General features: G+C 39.7%; 1 protein-coding gene across 1 annotated transcript in view; it reads left to right on the top strand.

Annotated features, from left to right (window-relative positions):
* The first annotated feature begins 4,512 nt into the window (after nt 1–4,512).
* Nucleotides 4,513–15,914, top strand: part of ppp2r2ab (protein phosphatase 2, regulatory subunit B, alpha b) — a 32,859-nt gene continuing 21,457 nt past the window's right edge. The window contains exons 1-3 of the mRNA XM_056253265.1: nt 4,513–4,719; nt 6,355–6,471; nt 7,785–7,862. Coding sequence (XP_056109240.1) covers nt 6,465–6,471; nt 7,785–7,862 — 85 coding nt within the window. The 5' untranslated portion in view covers nt 4,513–4,719; nt 6,355–6,464. The remainder of the gene's footprint in view (nt 4,720–6,354; nt 6,472–7,784; nt 7,863–15,914) is intronic.

The raw sequence follows: 15,914 nt of genomic DNA, 5'->3' as shown, positions 1-15,914 counted from the left end.
CTGTCATACAGGCTAGAGCACCTTCCACGAGAAGGCTCTATGCGTCTAAATGGTCTGTGTTCTCAAAATGGTGCACCGACAAACAGCTGGACCCACGGTCGTGCGAGGTGCCGTCTTTGCTTGTTTTCCTTCAAGAGATGCTGGACAAGGGCAGGTCCCCCTCCACTCTCAAGGTTTATGTGGCAGCCGTCGCGGCGTTCGCGGAACCCCGACGCGCTCAGTCATTGGGCAAAGACGAGTTAGTCATCCGCTTCCTCAGGGGAGCTAAGAGGATGAACCCTCCGCGGCCCCCGTCGGTTCCGGTTTGGGATCTTTCTATAGTCCTTGAAGCTATGAAAGCACCCCCGTTCGAACCGCTCGAGTCTGTGGATCTGAAATACCTCTCGCTCAAAACCGTTTTCCTGACGGCTCTGTCCTCAGTTAAACGCGTTGGGGATCTTCACGCGCTCTCATCCAGCGCCGCGTGTCTTGAGTTTGGACCGAATGATTCGATTGTCATTCTCAAACCTAGGCATGGCTATGTCCCGAAGGCGATTGGTACCCCGTTCAGGGCTCAGATTATCTCCCTATCGGCTCTGCCTTCATCCGATAGTGAGCGCGATGCCAATCTCCTTTGTCCGGTGCGGGCTCTGAGATTGTACACTACGCGCGCTGCCGCGTTCAGACGCGCTGAGCAGCTTTTCGTGTCGTTTGGGGGGCGCACCAAGGGTCTGGCCGCCTCAAAACAGACACTGTCTAGATGGATAGTGGACGCTATCGCCTCTGCTTACGCATCTAAATGCCTGCCCTGCCCTCTGGGCATCAGGGCGCACTCCACTAGAGGCATGGCCTCATCGTGGGCATGGTCCTGTGGAATTTCCATTCATGACATTTGTGTGGCCGCGGGATGGGCCTCCCCGTCCACTTTTGTCAGGTTTTATAACTTGGAAGTTCCCGCCTTGCAGGCAAAATTACTAGCTGTCTGACGAACAGCTCTCTAAGAAGCTGCATTTCTGGAGGTCCCTCACAACCGGTTCGCCCCTTGTGCTCTCCTGTAATGCTTATACACTTCATGTGCCCGCTCTGCTGGCCCCATACATGCTTATGTGTACACTTCATGAGCCCGCTCTGCGGCCTCTTTGTACATTCACTCCACGTTAAGAAATTCCCCCGGTATATCCCTGGGTTTTTCATGAGTGGATTCGTAGCGCGCACGGCGTTGGCCAGGTGTTCCCGCAGCGTAAGCTAGCTTACGCAATACGAGAGAACCTCTCGTAAGAGAACGAATCGGTTACCTAACGTAACCTCGGTTCTCTCTAGAAGAGGGAACGAGTATTGCGTTCCCGGCCGTGCTTGCGCTACTAGCGTTTCGCTTCACGCTGAAATAAATCAACATATAAGCCTGGGAGAGCGCCTTATATACACCATGGCCACGCCCATTCTGGCGGGTCATGACGCAATGAGCGCGCGGGCGCCTCTCATTGGAAGCGGGTTCAGCCCCGCTCTCCCATAGGCTTAAGCAGTTCTCTCTGAGCGAACCAATGAGCTGCTAGCTAGCCCGCTCTAGGTCTGCCGCAGAGGAACTGCGTTGTGTATGGATACAAAATTATGAAATAATTTTTTGGCTTCAATATCTCAGCAAAGATGAATCTTTCCCGCAGCGTAAGCTAGCTTACGCAATACTCGTTCCCTCTTCTAGAGAGAACCGAGGTTACGTTAGGTAACCGATTCGTTTTCTTATTATGAATATAATGTCACGCATCTATTCTTCTTTGCAACTGCACACTGTGTGTGTGTTGAATAATAGTTTAAGTGCGACAAGCAATGGCATATAGATTCTTGATTTTTATTTGTAAATATATTTTTTTATTTGTTTTTATTTGTAAATAGTTTTTTTCTTGGGTTTTATTTGTAAATAGTCTTTGTAAATTTGAAAATAGTGATACAGTCTGTGCTAAGTGATTTTACCGTTAAAGTTGGCATTCTTTTATTGAATTATTAAAAAGCTTTCTTTTATCAAATTATTTAAAAGCATCTCTATTTTGTTCTGGTGTCAGAAAATGGTCAAGGCAATGACAAAGATTCATGTTATTGGGATTAATTCACGTTCGGGACGATTTTAATCCTTGTGAAAAAGTAGCCTATAAAAACGTGAATTAATCCCAATAACATTGTCATTGCCTTGACCATTTTCTGACACCAGAACAAAATAGAGATGCTTTTAAATAATTTGATAAAAGAAAGCTTTTTAATAATTCAATAAAAGAATGGCAACTTTAACGGTAAAATCACTTAGCACAGACTGTATCACTATTTTCAAATTTACAAAGACTATTTAAAAATAAAACCCAAGAAAAAAACTATTTACAAATAAAAACAAAGAAAAAAATATATTTACAAATAAAAAACAAGAATCTATATAGGCCATTGCTTGTCGCACTTAAACTATTATTCAACACACAAACAGTGTGCAGTTGCAAAGAAGAATAGATGCGTGAGATTATATTCATAATAAGAAAACAATTTATTTCCATGCAGCGAGATTGTCAGGCAACGCGTTATACTCGCACTATCAGCCGCGACTGACTGGATGAGCGTCGAGCAAGCGTCAGTAAGCTGCCAGTCGGATCACGGCCATTTGACTGGTTATATTGGGATAACAGTCCCCAAAACATCAATCATACAAAAGAATAAAGGCATGACATTATATTCATAATAAGAAAACAATTTATTTCCTTGTAGCGAGAGTGTCAGGCAACGCGTTATACTCGCACTATGAGCCGCGACTGACTGGATGAGCGTCGAGCAAGCGTCTGTAAGCTGCCAGTCGGATCACGCCCATTTGACTGGTTATATTGGGATAACAGTCCCCAAAACATCAATCATACACAAGAATAAAGGCATGACATTATATTCATAATAAGAAAACAATTTATTTCCATGCAGCGAGAGTGTCAGGCAACGCGTTATACTCGCACTATCAGCCGCGACTGACTGGATGAGCGTCGAGCAAGCGTCTGTAAGCTGCCAGTCGGATCACGGCCATTTGACTGGTTATATTGGGATAACAGTCCTCAAAACAGCAATCATACTAAAGAACATAATCATATCAACAGATTCCTAATAAATGAGCTAGAAAGAGAGGAACACAAAACCTCAAAAATCAATGGTTTCTGAAACTTGCCAAAGGCAGACTGCCAGACAACTAGCCAGCCACTGGCAGGTCACGTGACATGCCAGTCTCAGACTGGCAGCTGCCAGCCAGCCACTGACAGGTCACGTGACCTGCCAGTGGCGGCTCCTGCCAGCCAGCTGAAGATTGAACCCCCACTCGCCATTTGACTGGTTATATTGGGATAACAGTTCACAAAACAGCAATCATACTAAAGAACATTATTCATATCAACAGATTCATAATAAATGAGCTAGAAAGGGAGGAACACAAAACACAAAAACTGTCCAAAATCGATGGTTTCTGAAACTTGCCAAATAGACTACTATAGCCAGCCACTGTCAGCCACTGCACCTGTCAGTGGCTGACTGGCAGCTGCCAGTGTCAGACTGGCAACTGTCAGTGGCAGACTGGCAGCTGCCAGCCAGCCACTGACAGGTCACGTGACCTGCCAGTGGCGGCTCCTGCCAGCCAGTTGAAGATTGAACCCCTACTGCATTACAATCATAGACAAACAAATGAATCGGGTAAATAATAGTTTATAATAAAATCCTAAGTATTGTATCAAACAGATGAAGATCAGAGGACAAGATAAGGAGAACAAAAGGAGGACAAGGACAAAGGTAGTAAGATATTTGCAGAATGAAAGGAGAGGTAGAAGACATGAAGCAGAAGAAAAGCATAAGTGAAGAGCAAAATAAGAGCAACGAACATAAGCTATGCAGGAAGCCTACATCCTCTTAAACTTATGTTTTGGTCTAATAATAAAAGGTCAAACAGACTTATCCATTGTGTCATAGTTGGTGCACCGGCTAGGTCGGCGTGACTGGTCCAATGTCAGATAGATGAAAATAGATATGAGGTGTTGTTTTGACACCTTTAAGACCTTTAAAAAAAAGATCTCGCATTATCTCGTCTGCAGAGATGGAAACAGAAAGGTACATCACATAATCAAATCTTATGGAAAATGCACCCACTTGATCTCACAGAAGAGACACCAAAGATCTTACATTTAGAAATAATCAAACATATCAGAGCAGCATACAGTAGAAAATATATAAATAACTGTTTAAAGAAATATGAGCAAAGAAATAAGATGTTTTAAAAACATTTTATGACCAATTACGTGTCTATGATTTCCATACTGGTTGTGGTTGAATGTTTGTGTTCGCTTCCTTCCCTATTAGTTTGGAGTATAATTTCATATCCACAGCTGCCCACACAGCCAGTGAGCCAGGCAAGATCACCGTGGTAGTTACCTCATCATCCCACAGCATCCAGCAATGAATGGCCAGTGCTGATGACGTCACTACAGGGCGGGGTTGCGCCATTTTGAATGTTGAGAGAAGTGCAGGAGCAGGAGGAGGATAGAGCTGAGGAGGAGGGTGGGTTGCAGGAAGAAAGCCAGAGAAAGCTTAAGATTTAAGAGTGAATTAAAGGACTACCGAGAAGAGCTTCTTTCCGAGTTTCGTCTTCATCCATTCTCAGACGAACTGCTTGCAATAAAATAAACCCGGCAAAGTTATCCGGATAGTTCTCAGACCAAAATTTAGCAGCAGCAAGCGAAGGTAAGAGCCGGAAGTGACGAAATAGCGGGCCCTGAAGTGTGATTTTCCTTCAAAATACAACTAGATTAATCTGAACTTTTATTAAAGTTTAATAAACAGTATGTAATAAAATGGAATAATGTGAAATAAAGCTTTTTTTTTGTCATATATATAATGACATTGTAAATATTTTATTTTCAAAATGGTGTAATGCTATTTATTTTAAATGGCACATCAAATAATCACTAATAATCTAAATAAACTGCACTCTGAAAAGAAGTTATTTGGTATATTTTACATTCACTTCTGCATCATGATCTCAGTATGATGTATTAATAGATTTGTAAATAATTTATCAATTTAAGGCAGATTAATATATGAATTAATTTATTTAAGGTTTTATTTTCAAAAATGTTAATGATATTTTATACTGTGCATCAAATTATGGAAGTTCTTGTATCTGTTTAATGTGTTTTTTTAATGAAAATCAAAAAGAACATTCAATGTTGGCACATCATGTAGCCTAAGCATCTTTAGACAGAATACAATGGGCATTGCTCCACTGCACGGTGGCAAACACCAGAGATGCCTGCTATATAAAGCTCACCTTCCCTTCAGTATTACATATTTCAGTATCATTTACCATTAATAAGTTGATTGATAAATAATGTACAGATTGATAGATAGGTTAAAGGAACAATGTATCAGCCCCAATGGATGAAAAAAAAAACCAGCAGCAACAATAAATAATATGCATGAATACAGGGTAACAGTAGACATTAGAGATTTCCAGAAACATTGCATTGTGCAAATATGTAATTTATGAATCCATGTAGGCAGACAAGACCCAGAAGTGCCTCTTGAAAAACTGTAATGGAAAAACAGGTGATTCTTGGTTTTCCAAGATTTGCAGAATAACTCATGGAATAGGTTCCTTGCATACAGTACAGGAGGACTTTGCTGTCAGTTTGTTTTCCTTGCAAAAAGGAAAACTGTAACACAAAATAATTCTGTGTTACTTGAATCAGGGTTTTTTTATCTTTCAGATGCCACCGACCCCTAAATATGATCATGCTCATGTGAGGGACCACATCCTAAAATTTCAAAGGCAGCTATATATTTACATGTATAAAGATCCCATTTATACAGTGAAAAACAAATATTATAAATATGTGTCTAATATTATTTGGAAAATATTGCTATTGTTACATTGTTTTATTTTTTACATTATGTACATTTTTTTACTCCCTATATTACTGCACTGTTACATGTATTATTTCTTGGTTTTAATCTTATTTATTTACTTATATTAATCCATTTTTTCTTTTTATTGACACATTTTATTATATTTATTTAAATCTCTTTATATATTTTATTTTATCTAATTTTTATTTATCTCAATTTTATTTCTATTATCTATTATTACATTTATGCATAGTTTTTCTCTAATCTATTACACAGACCCCCTATGCGGCCCCCGGGGGGGGTCCTGGACCGCAGTTTAAAAACCCCTGACTTGCATTAATAACTTTGATAATGCAGTAAATCTCGTTACTAATAATATAATCATTCACTTTTATTACTAAATCTAGTTTTACAATTTTATTTGCTTTTTGTTCCCTTTTTTCAGATTGCTAAATTTCTCAGAAGTCCAAGCACTCTTATTTTGAAAAACTGCATTTCCGGCGGCTCTCTTGGAAATCTTGCCCTGGTCGCTGCCTTCACACTGCTTATCAAGACTAGGGTCCGACATCGCCACTCTCGCCATGGCAGGTAACTTGACAAGTTTATGAGCTGCTCAAGCAGAGATTGCATGAAACCAATGTGATTATAGCCATTTCTTCTGTTTGTTAGAGTGAGCGCAGCGGTTGTACTGAATCCATCATCGGAATATCTGATTCACTGACAGTAGCCTAGCCATTCAACGTTAGCTGTCTCGTTTCCCCTTCAGTTAGCCAGCAAATCGGCAACACATATTTCAGTCGATATTACTGAAATGTAACGAGCGTTTTGGGCTTGTGTTCAGCAGTACCGAGGCTTCTCTGTGATCGTGCATGGTGTATTACTTATGAGCTGCATTTGCGTGGGAATCTGTCTGGCTAACCCACTCATCAATTGTTAGCGGGGATGCGCGGTCAGGCTAACTTACGTGATTTGTTTAATATGTCGGTTATAAACATGAATCTGCGTTGGGTAGCATGTCCTGCTTATTCTTCTTCTGTATATATGCATGTATCACCTGGCCTGATGTATAAATCTGCTCGACATCTCGGCCTCTTTAAATCACCACCTCCATTAAACTAGCGAAGTTTAACCGGCATCTGCAGAGTCATGTCGCGCGCTTTAACCGTTAAAATCACCGAGATCCGCACGGCTGACAAACCTAAATGTTTTCCTGTGTCTACTCTAGCATTTTAGTGCATCAGTCTTATTCAAAGACAGAAATCTTAAAGATCAGTCTTTAAGGGGTGGGAGGATTCAGGTTTTATGGTTTAAGAATTGTAATAGATTTTTTTTTATATAATTGAATTTATGTTTTCATATTTTAAGGATTTATATGTATACACACACACAAGCGCACACAAGTATTCAGTTTTAACAGAATTTACCCAAAAATACTGGAGTATGGTAGTGAAGTAACGTTAGGCGACTATTACTCAAATACATAGGGCGTTTGTTGTTCCTGTCATTCGGTCTCCTGTAGCCACTTGCCCCGTGAACAAAACCAACCAGTTTCGCTCTGCCTCAAGCAGCCACTCAGGATTTGCCTCAGCCCATTTCTCTCCCTCATTAAAAAATGATGCAAGAGCTATCATTTAAAATTTATATGAATTATTGCGAGTGTAGACCCTATTATAGTATTGTTTCCTAACATTTCTGGGTGAAGAAGAAAGGGTAAATTTGGTTATTCAGACGAGAGCTCTCTGCCTCATTTCACGCTGACTACTGTGCATCAGTAGTGCCACCGTCATTGCAGTATTACTCTGTTATTTTTCTTGTTTTGTGCTATGGAAGGATTTTTTTTTTAATATCAAATCCAATATAAATGTTCCTGATATTGCTTTAACACTCTTTTCTGATTTCAGGAGCCGGAGGCGGGGGAAACGATGTGCAGTGGTGCTTTTCACAAGTGAAAGGGGCGATCGATGATGACGTAGCCGAAGGTGAGTACCTGTCTGAATAGTTTCTTCCTGTCTAAGCGGGGATTCATGGACAAGACTTTATGCCGATAATCAAAGTACAATCAGAAAGACAATAGTTGTGTCCCAAATAGGGCTGCACGATTTGGGCCAAAATGATAATCACGATTATTTTGATCAATATTGACATCACGATTATTTGTTGATTTGAACCCAAAAAAATGTATTGCCACATAGGCTAATTATAACTGCTTTCACATCCATATTGTGCTACATTCCTGCTAATGTACAACTATGTGCATCAAAATAAAATAGGTCCTCTTATTCGCCAAAATTCAGTGCATCTCCTTAAAGAATAAATAAAACAAAGAAAATGTAGCAAAACTTCAACAGGGCACTATTTTACATTGTGTAAATATATTTTAGGAAGCAAAATATAAACTTGCGTTGTACCTGCATAATGGATGTGAATAAAACGTGCAAAATATACAATCAATAAAAAAATATATATTCCGTAACAGAATGTAACCAAATGAGAACATGTCAAGTCAGAACTGCACTATGGAAGTTCGATTAATGGATGAAATTCAGAGTCATTGTTATTTGACGCTTAAGAAATGTAAAATGTTGTGGTACAGTGTCAGTGATTAATTGTGAAGTCTTACTGCACAAATTTAATCTATTTAATTCTCCATATGAAAGTTTATGTGCTCGAATTATTTCTATTTGTTAAACAATAGTTCAAAACAAGACGTTTGTAGTACTGATTATTGGAGTCCATTAATCGAACTTCCATGCCTCTTATATAGTAAATATATATTACTATGTAGTATGGCCCAATTTACTAATGCAATTTACTAATGCTCACACTCGGTAGAGCTTAGATTCTCTGCCCGAACTTGCCCCGACCCGACACTATCCTTGACCCGGCCCGGCACTAGATTTGATGGACGAGTGCGAGCGCGGGCGGTAATGCACTCACTCTGTGTGTGCGCGTTGCGGGAGAATAAAAAGATTCGCGGGACTCCGGCAAACTAGAAATATCTATGAATAAAACATAAAAACTAATAGATTTTTATTCATCTGTCTGTTGCAGAAAAGCAACAAGATCAACTAGAAACGATTCACAGGCCAGAGTTTCTATTCATAACATGTTTGCAGCGTTGAGCGATGTAGCCAATCACAGACATATGTGTTGATTTCTTGAACGCAATGCCCAATCAGAAGCATTTAAGATATAGGCTACTCCCCTCACCGCTCAAACCGGACTTTTTGTTCAGAGCTGAATTCTGTATGATGGCAAATCCTCTAATTATAACAAACAAAGTGTGGATATTATGAAAGATTCATTGTGCAGTCAGCTTCATTGATGATAACAGATGTGTGAGATCGCAATGAACTGTCAGCTTTTTAGGAATTATTTTGGGAGCGCACTTTGCGCGCATTCAGTCTTGCCTAACCATGCACGCAGTAGCTGCTTGCTTTTATGTTAAATTAACAGTGGTTTGTGTGTTAATGCTTTAATAACAAATAATTATCAGGAGCATTTATGCTAATGTGTATGGCAAAACACACACACACACACAGGTCTGTTAACTTAAGCAATATTTTTGATAAGGTATTCTAATATTTTTCTCACTAACAAATAACTGACAAAGTAGGGTAGATTTAAATAAAGGAGCGGCGCGCCTCACACGAGCAGGGCTTATATGCTCCGAGAACAGACACTGCACATAGTGATATAAAACACACACACACACACACAGGTCTTTTAACTTAAGCAATATTTTCAATAAGGTATAGTCTTATAATATTTTTCTCACTGACAAAGTAGGGTAGATTTAAATAAATAAAAACGAAATTTAAAAAAATAAAAACGAAATTTAAAAAAAATAAAAACGAAATTTAAATAAATAAAAACGAAGTTTAAATAACTAAAAAATAAAAACGAAGGGCATAATTACGGTTAATGTGTCGGGCCGGGCTCGGACACAACGTGCACGGGCTCAGGTAGGGTCAGGCTTGATTTTTTGGGCCCGATCTAAGCTCAATTTTTTTTAGAAATTTGACCTAATTCCTAAATATAGTATCGGGCCTAATACTAACTTTTGTTGCCACACCTGCCAATGAAAATGTACTGGCCATAAATATTTTTCACCGGCCATGAAACGGCAGTAAAAGCAGTAATGACGCCTATATTTTAGATACCAGTGAAAATTCACTATCCTCTATTCCAATTTCGATGCCACAGCTAAAACAATGGATTTTTTTGGAATTTGGAAACCTAACCATTCCGCTATGCAAGGAAAACTCCTGCTTTGAGTACATTAAGCTTCCAACGTACCACACTTTTTTTTCACTTAGTGCATCATCCAGGTATTTTATGTGCACTACTTCTAGTAGGAATTTTCAGTGTGAACATTACAAAATGAACAGTGCATATATACACAAATTGAGACAGTTGTCATGCTTATTAACCATGCTAGACAATGGTGAATGGAACAGCTTGCATATCGGACTAGCTTCCTCTTAACAGCAGGATGTCAAGTGAGAGACTGTGTGTGGTATATTGTTTGACCTTTAATTCTTCAGACCTCTCTCCAAGAGTCCTGCCGCCCATTGTGTCTCTAGCAGCCAGTCGGCTAATTTCAGACATTAAGCTTGTATGCATGTTAAGTTCTCCGCAGTGCAGAGCATTTTTTTGTAAGCTGCTTAAGAAACTACAGTTTGCACTTTCCAGTTGTGCCTATATTAGCTTCACAGTGAAAGGTTACATAGGTCTGGATCTTGTTTACTAAGTTACAACGGTCCATGTTTATGCTAAAGCTGATTGTGAATCTTGAATTCTATTAAGGGTGATGGTTTTACAGTGATTTTGGAGATTTGTTTTGTCTAGCATTGCGTTATTTGAAAGGTTTTTTTTATTTTTTTGCCGCTCAATCAAAAACCACAATTTGAACCAAACAGTCAAACAAATTTGAAAACTAAAAATAGAATGCAATGCATAAAGATGCACAAAATCCACTGTGAAAATAACCACTGCTCTTAAACTGTCAATAGTGCTGTGCAACGAATATATATTTACATCTCTAAAATTGTATACCGTCACCACAATATATATCATCATACCGCCCAGCCCCACTTCCGATACTCATAAGAAGCCTTATAACTATTTTGTATAATTTGATCATGCTTTGCTCTGATAGCCTATAGCAGCTCACTAGCATGGCAATATTTTACTTTATGGTTTCTATGGTATTTGTAAAAAACGGTAGCCTAAATACATTATTAAATACTGTAATTATATTCCATTAGTCATTTAATACATTGTCTACATTAAAATTATAATACAATTCAATATGTATATCCCACATTTCATGGTGCAGTTAATATTACTAGGCCAACGTTACAGAAAATCCGTGGTAAATGGATTCAGTATCAATTCAGATTCTGACTGTATCGTTGCACACAGTGTTTCTCCTGTTCGTCGGCGCTGTTTCATCTGCCTTTAAACTGGTTTAAATCACTGAGACGTTTGTGTTCTTCGCTGAATTCAAGCGCTTCTCACTGGATCTCGTGAGCGAGGCCGATCAGAGTAAACGCGTCTGCTCTAGTGAGCTCGCGCTGCGCTGCCGTTTGGACTTTAAGCCGAGCGGATAAAAGCTCTGTGTGGAGCGCGGTTCAAATGAGTTTGAAAATGAGCTTTTGGCGCATAAACATTATCGAACATTTATCGAACTCTTGATATCGTTTTATCGAGAAAATAATTTCGCGATAATTATCGTTATCGTTTTATCGCCCAGCCCTAGGATGACCTCTTATCAAAATGTCTTCTGGCCTGATTCAGTGACTTTCTTTGAGTTTTGCAGTGCACACACTAAAGGGGGAGGGGGGTCAGACTCGCACAAAGGACCCTTACTTTATTCTTTTCTCCTGCGTTCTTCTGCTCTACTGATTTAAAAAGGGTTGAATTGGTATGAGTCCGTCTACAGCCCGTCCATGACTGATGCAGCTGTCTCAAGAGTGTGTGGCAGGAATCTATGTTACAGATGTGCGTGTCACTGAGTCGTTTTATCAGAATCATCTCATTGTGTCAGTCAGTGACTCTTTCTTCTAAAGCTAATTATGTTTGAACCGCACATTAAGTTATGACTCCTGCAGGTTTTTGTTTGTCAGAAGCCCAGTGGCTGTTAAGTAGGGCTTTGTTGAGATTGTTATCCACATAAAACGTGCGTATTAGGCGCGTCAACTACTGCGGAGATGATCAGTCAGCATCATTGACTTAATCTCTGCAGCCGAAAACATTATCAATAAATTATTAAAAATGTTTAAACGATCTCCTTCTGTTTTTTCACGGCACGCTTATGATTACTTTTGCAGCTGCGCTGTGACAAGGTTTATGGGTGCGTTTAAGCGCTGAGTAGGCTATGTATACATAGGCAATAAAAGGTCATTATTAGGGGTGTCACGATTCTCCAAATCTTCGATTCGATTGAATTTTCGATTCTAAGGTCACGATTCGATTCTCGATTTTTACTTTTTTTTTTTTTTAAAGCACAGGTTGCTATGCCATTTTTAGAATACTTTTATGCAATATAATATCTGACCTTTTTTCGCAATGTACCAACAGTACATTGTCAAATTTAAAACATTTATTTACAACATAAAGTGCTTATAATATAATACCTTATATCTTTAGTTATTTGGAAACGCAGGCCATACGCAGATTATAAAATCAAATCAGTCATTTAAAACTGTCTGCGAAATGCAATTTCACAAACAGCGTGAGTGTTCAGCGGTGCTGCCACGTCTTTGGTCTTCTCTCTCTCTTACCCCTTTTCCACCAACAAGAACCAGGTGCTGGTTCAGAGCTAGAGCTAGTGTCGGTTCGGAGTTGGTTCGACTGATGAGCCTCCAAAGAACCGGTTTGCTTTTCCACAGGCTAAAGAGCCAGCACAGAGCCAGGTCTTACGTCACTGTATACATCTCATGTTGCCCAGCAACGCTAGCGCGGCAGCGCCAAGAACAAACACACCAGGCTTGTTCGAGATGCTTCGGCTTCTCGCAGACCGATTGATGCATGAAATCAAAGCACTGCAAACGCGATCGAAAAGCACAAGGAGTCGAATGCTCTCCACACACTTACGCAGCTCCGATCGGTCCGCGCCACTCCGATGCATCTCCAACAAGCCTTCTATCAACAATGGCGGCCGTTGCATTACTATTGATGCTCATGGCTTTGCGAACCTAATGTACATCGGCATCCAAACACGGCGAATACAACGCGTTCGTGCAGCTCGCCGTAACTTGCATAAAAGGAGATTACAATCGAGCTGCTATTAGCTCGATTAGCTGCTAATTCAAAAATGGCGGTCACAAGTTTCTGTTAGTCTTGTTGGCCACGATAGCCCCGCCCCCAGCCGCTGACATAAGCGGTTCTTACTTCTAGACCAGCAATGATTTGGTGCTACTTAAGAAACCACTTTTACTGGTTCGGAGCTGTTGCTTTGGTGATCGAAAACCAAAGAACCGATTTGAAACTAGGCTCTGGCTCCGAACCAGCACCAGCTCTGCCTTGGTGGAAAAGGGGTATGTGTCTCTGAAAATGGGTTGCACAAGGCAATCGTCAAGCGCGCTGCTCTCACGTTTCGACGGAATTGTCACTTGCATAATCGGGCCAGCATTGCATCGTGAGTAACTAAAGTTACTATTCAGTACTCGCGCGCTCTCTGAGAGATGGTTTTCTTTGCACACATAGGCCTACATAAAGCAGAGTCGCAAACAGGCAGATGACGACATTTAAGATCTCAAAACAAACAAACAGTTGTTGATTTAACAGATAAATCTATGTTTTTGTGGAGATGCCCTGCCATGTTAATCATGCTGCCAGTGGAAGAATATGGTACACGCACATAGCAGAGCTTGCAAACTGTGGCTTTTTTGAAGCGCGAACGTTGAACGCGAACGTTGACAACATAACTCACTGGAAATCCAAAATACTTCCACACCAGTGACAGCATCGACGATTCCATTTTTTAATTCGATGTTTGAGATTGTGACTTAATTTCGATTGATTTCGATTTAAAATCGAAATCGTGACACGCTTAGTCATTATTATGATGGCTTATTAATGGACTACAAGTCGACTAGAAAAATCTTTAGTCGAGGACTGCCCTAATAGTAATGTACCAATTGACAGGGTTCCCAGCATTAAGTTTTCTTTTTCTTAGTAATCGATTTTGAATCAAATTAAACAGTTCGGAATCGACTCAAATAGCAAGTAGTGTTGTCAAAAGTACCGGCTTCGGTACCAAGTCAGTACTGAAATTTAAAAAATGTGACACTTTGAGCGGTGTTGAGCGGAATCTTAAACACCTCTAATTGGCCATTGTGTTCACGCGCTCATCGGATATGTCTGTGATTGGCTACAATGATCAGCGCACTTGAGCGTTTGAGAGCACACGGAAGTGTTCACACCGTTCCGCTGATAGACGCCTGCTTTCAAATTCTCCCGAGTCCCGTGTGTTTCTGTGTAAGCACTCGGTGAAGAGCGTCATTGATGTGTAGCGATATAGTGCTGGGCGATATGACCAAAAATGTATCGGTATTTTTCTAAATTATACCGATTTCACGGTATATGTATCTTTTTTGAGTGTTAACCACATTTCCTACTGATTGAGAGAGGAAATAATGTAGTAGATTTACTTAGAATGCCCTATTTTACTGTCATGAGTGAATATTGTAGAAAAATTTCACACTAGTATAAATACAAGTTTGCAAGGCCCCACAAAACGATGCTGTTTATAAAGAGGTGCCAGCAGGAGGCGCTATAGAAGCGGCAGAAACAGTGGTTTCCCTTGTAACGGCTGTACACAAAGCAGCAGCGCTCATAAACGCTGCTTTATCAGGGAAGATAAAGAAAGATTAACATCGAAACTTGTCTAAAAACAGTCAGTTCCCTTCAAAGATACATTCATATAGGGCTGCAACGATTAGTCGACGTTGTCGACAACGTCGACAATAAAAATTTGTCGACAAATATCTTTGTTGTCGAGTAGTCGTTTGATCTCACGTGACCTAATGTAAGGGCCTGCAATATCGCGATTTGACCGCTACGGCGCTGTAGCGCTAGAGTGTAGTGCAGCCCTTACAAATGCTATTGCGGTAGAAGAAAACACAGCGCGAATTATGACAGTGCAAACGAATCCGAACTAGCAAGGTTTAGGTTTGGGAAAGTTTCACAAAACTTCAAATCAAGAATGCTGTCGTGTGCAATAATTGCAAGGCGCAACTTGCTTTTCTCCCGTGAAAAAGCACAACATGCGTTGGAGTGCAAGAGGAAACATCCCGGCAAAAGAGGAGCCGGTGAGAAGTGTGTGTTCTCCAGCTGGAGCTTACTAACCAGCGGCAAATCTCTCTTTATTAGAGAATGCAATACTACTAATAATAGTAATAATATTATCAATAGTAATATAATTACAGTAATGTGATGACTTATTTTGCATAGAATTAAGCTTGATCGAGCTTAGGAGTCAGGGCTGTTTTTATTATTGTAACACTATTAGTATATTAGGTATTATTATAGTCTTATCACTTGCCAGTATTTTGTTCAATAATCATGAAGACTAACAAAACGAGATGTTATATCCTTCCTATGATATAGGAAGAATATCATGGCAGTTACTTTATCATACTATAAATTAAAAGGTGAATGAGAACGTCTCTGTCAGCTCAATTGTCATGTAAAAAAAGATTGTAATTTTATACTTATAATAATTGTTTGCAGATTAATATTTTACCATTCTTTGTGACCTGAAGTTAATGTCCCTTTTTCTGTTTCAGTTCTAAGAAAAGCAGTGGGCCTATTAAACAATGCTTAGAGAGCATTTGAGTGTGATTTGAGTTGGACCGAAATCTGAAAACTTAAAGAGAATGACCTGTTTAGTTGGCTCAAAGTTCATTAAAACAACTATTTCAAAAGCTGAAGTGATTTTCTTTTTTTATATTATAGTTAGATAATATGTATAGAATATGTTAGATATGTATAACTCAATGTTTTAACTAATTGGAAAAGCT

The sequence above is a fragment of the Rhinichthys klamathensis genome, unplaced genomic scaffold (assembly GCF_029890125.1).
Source record: "Rhinichthys klamathensis goyatoka isolate OS25496 unplaced genomic scaffold, OSU_Roscu_1.1 h1tg000104l_1, whole genome shotgun sequence".
Classification (NCBI taxonomy): Eukaryota; Metazoa; Chordata; class Actinopteri; order Cypriniformes; family Leuciscidae; genus Rhinichthys; species Rhinichthys klamathensis.
Note: the sequence above shows the minus strand (reverse complement) of the source record. Positions and strands in the feature narration are given on the sequence as shown.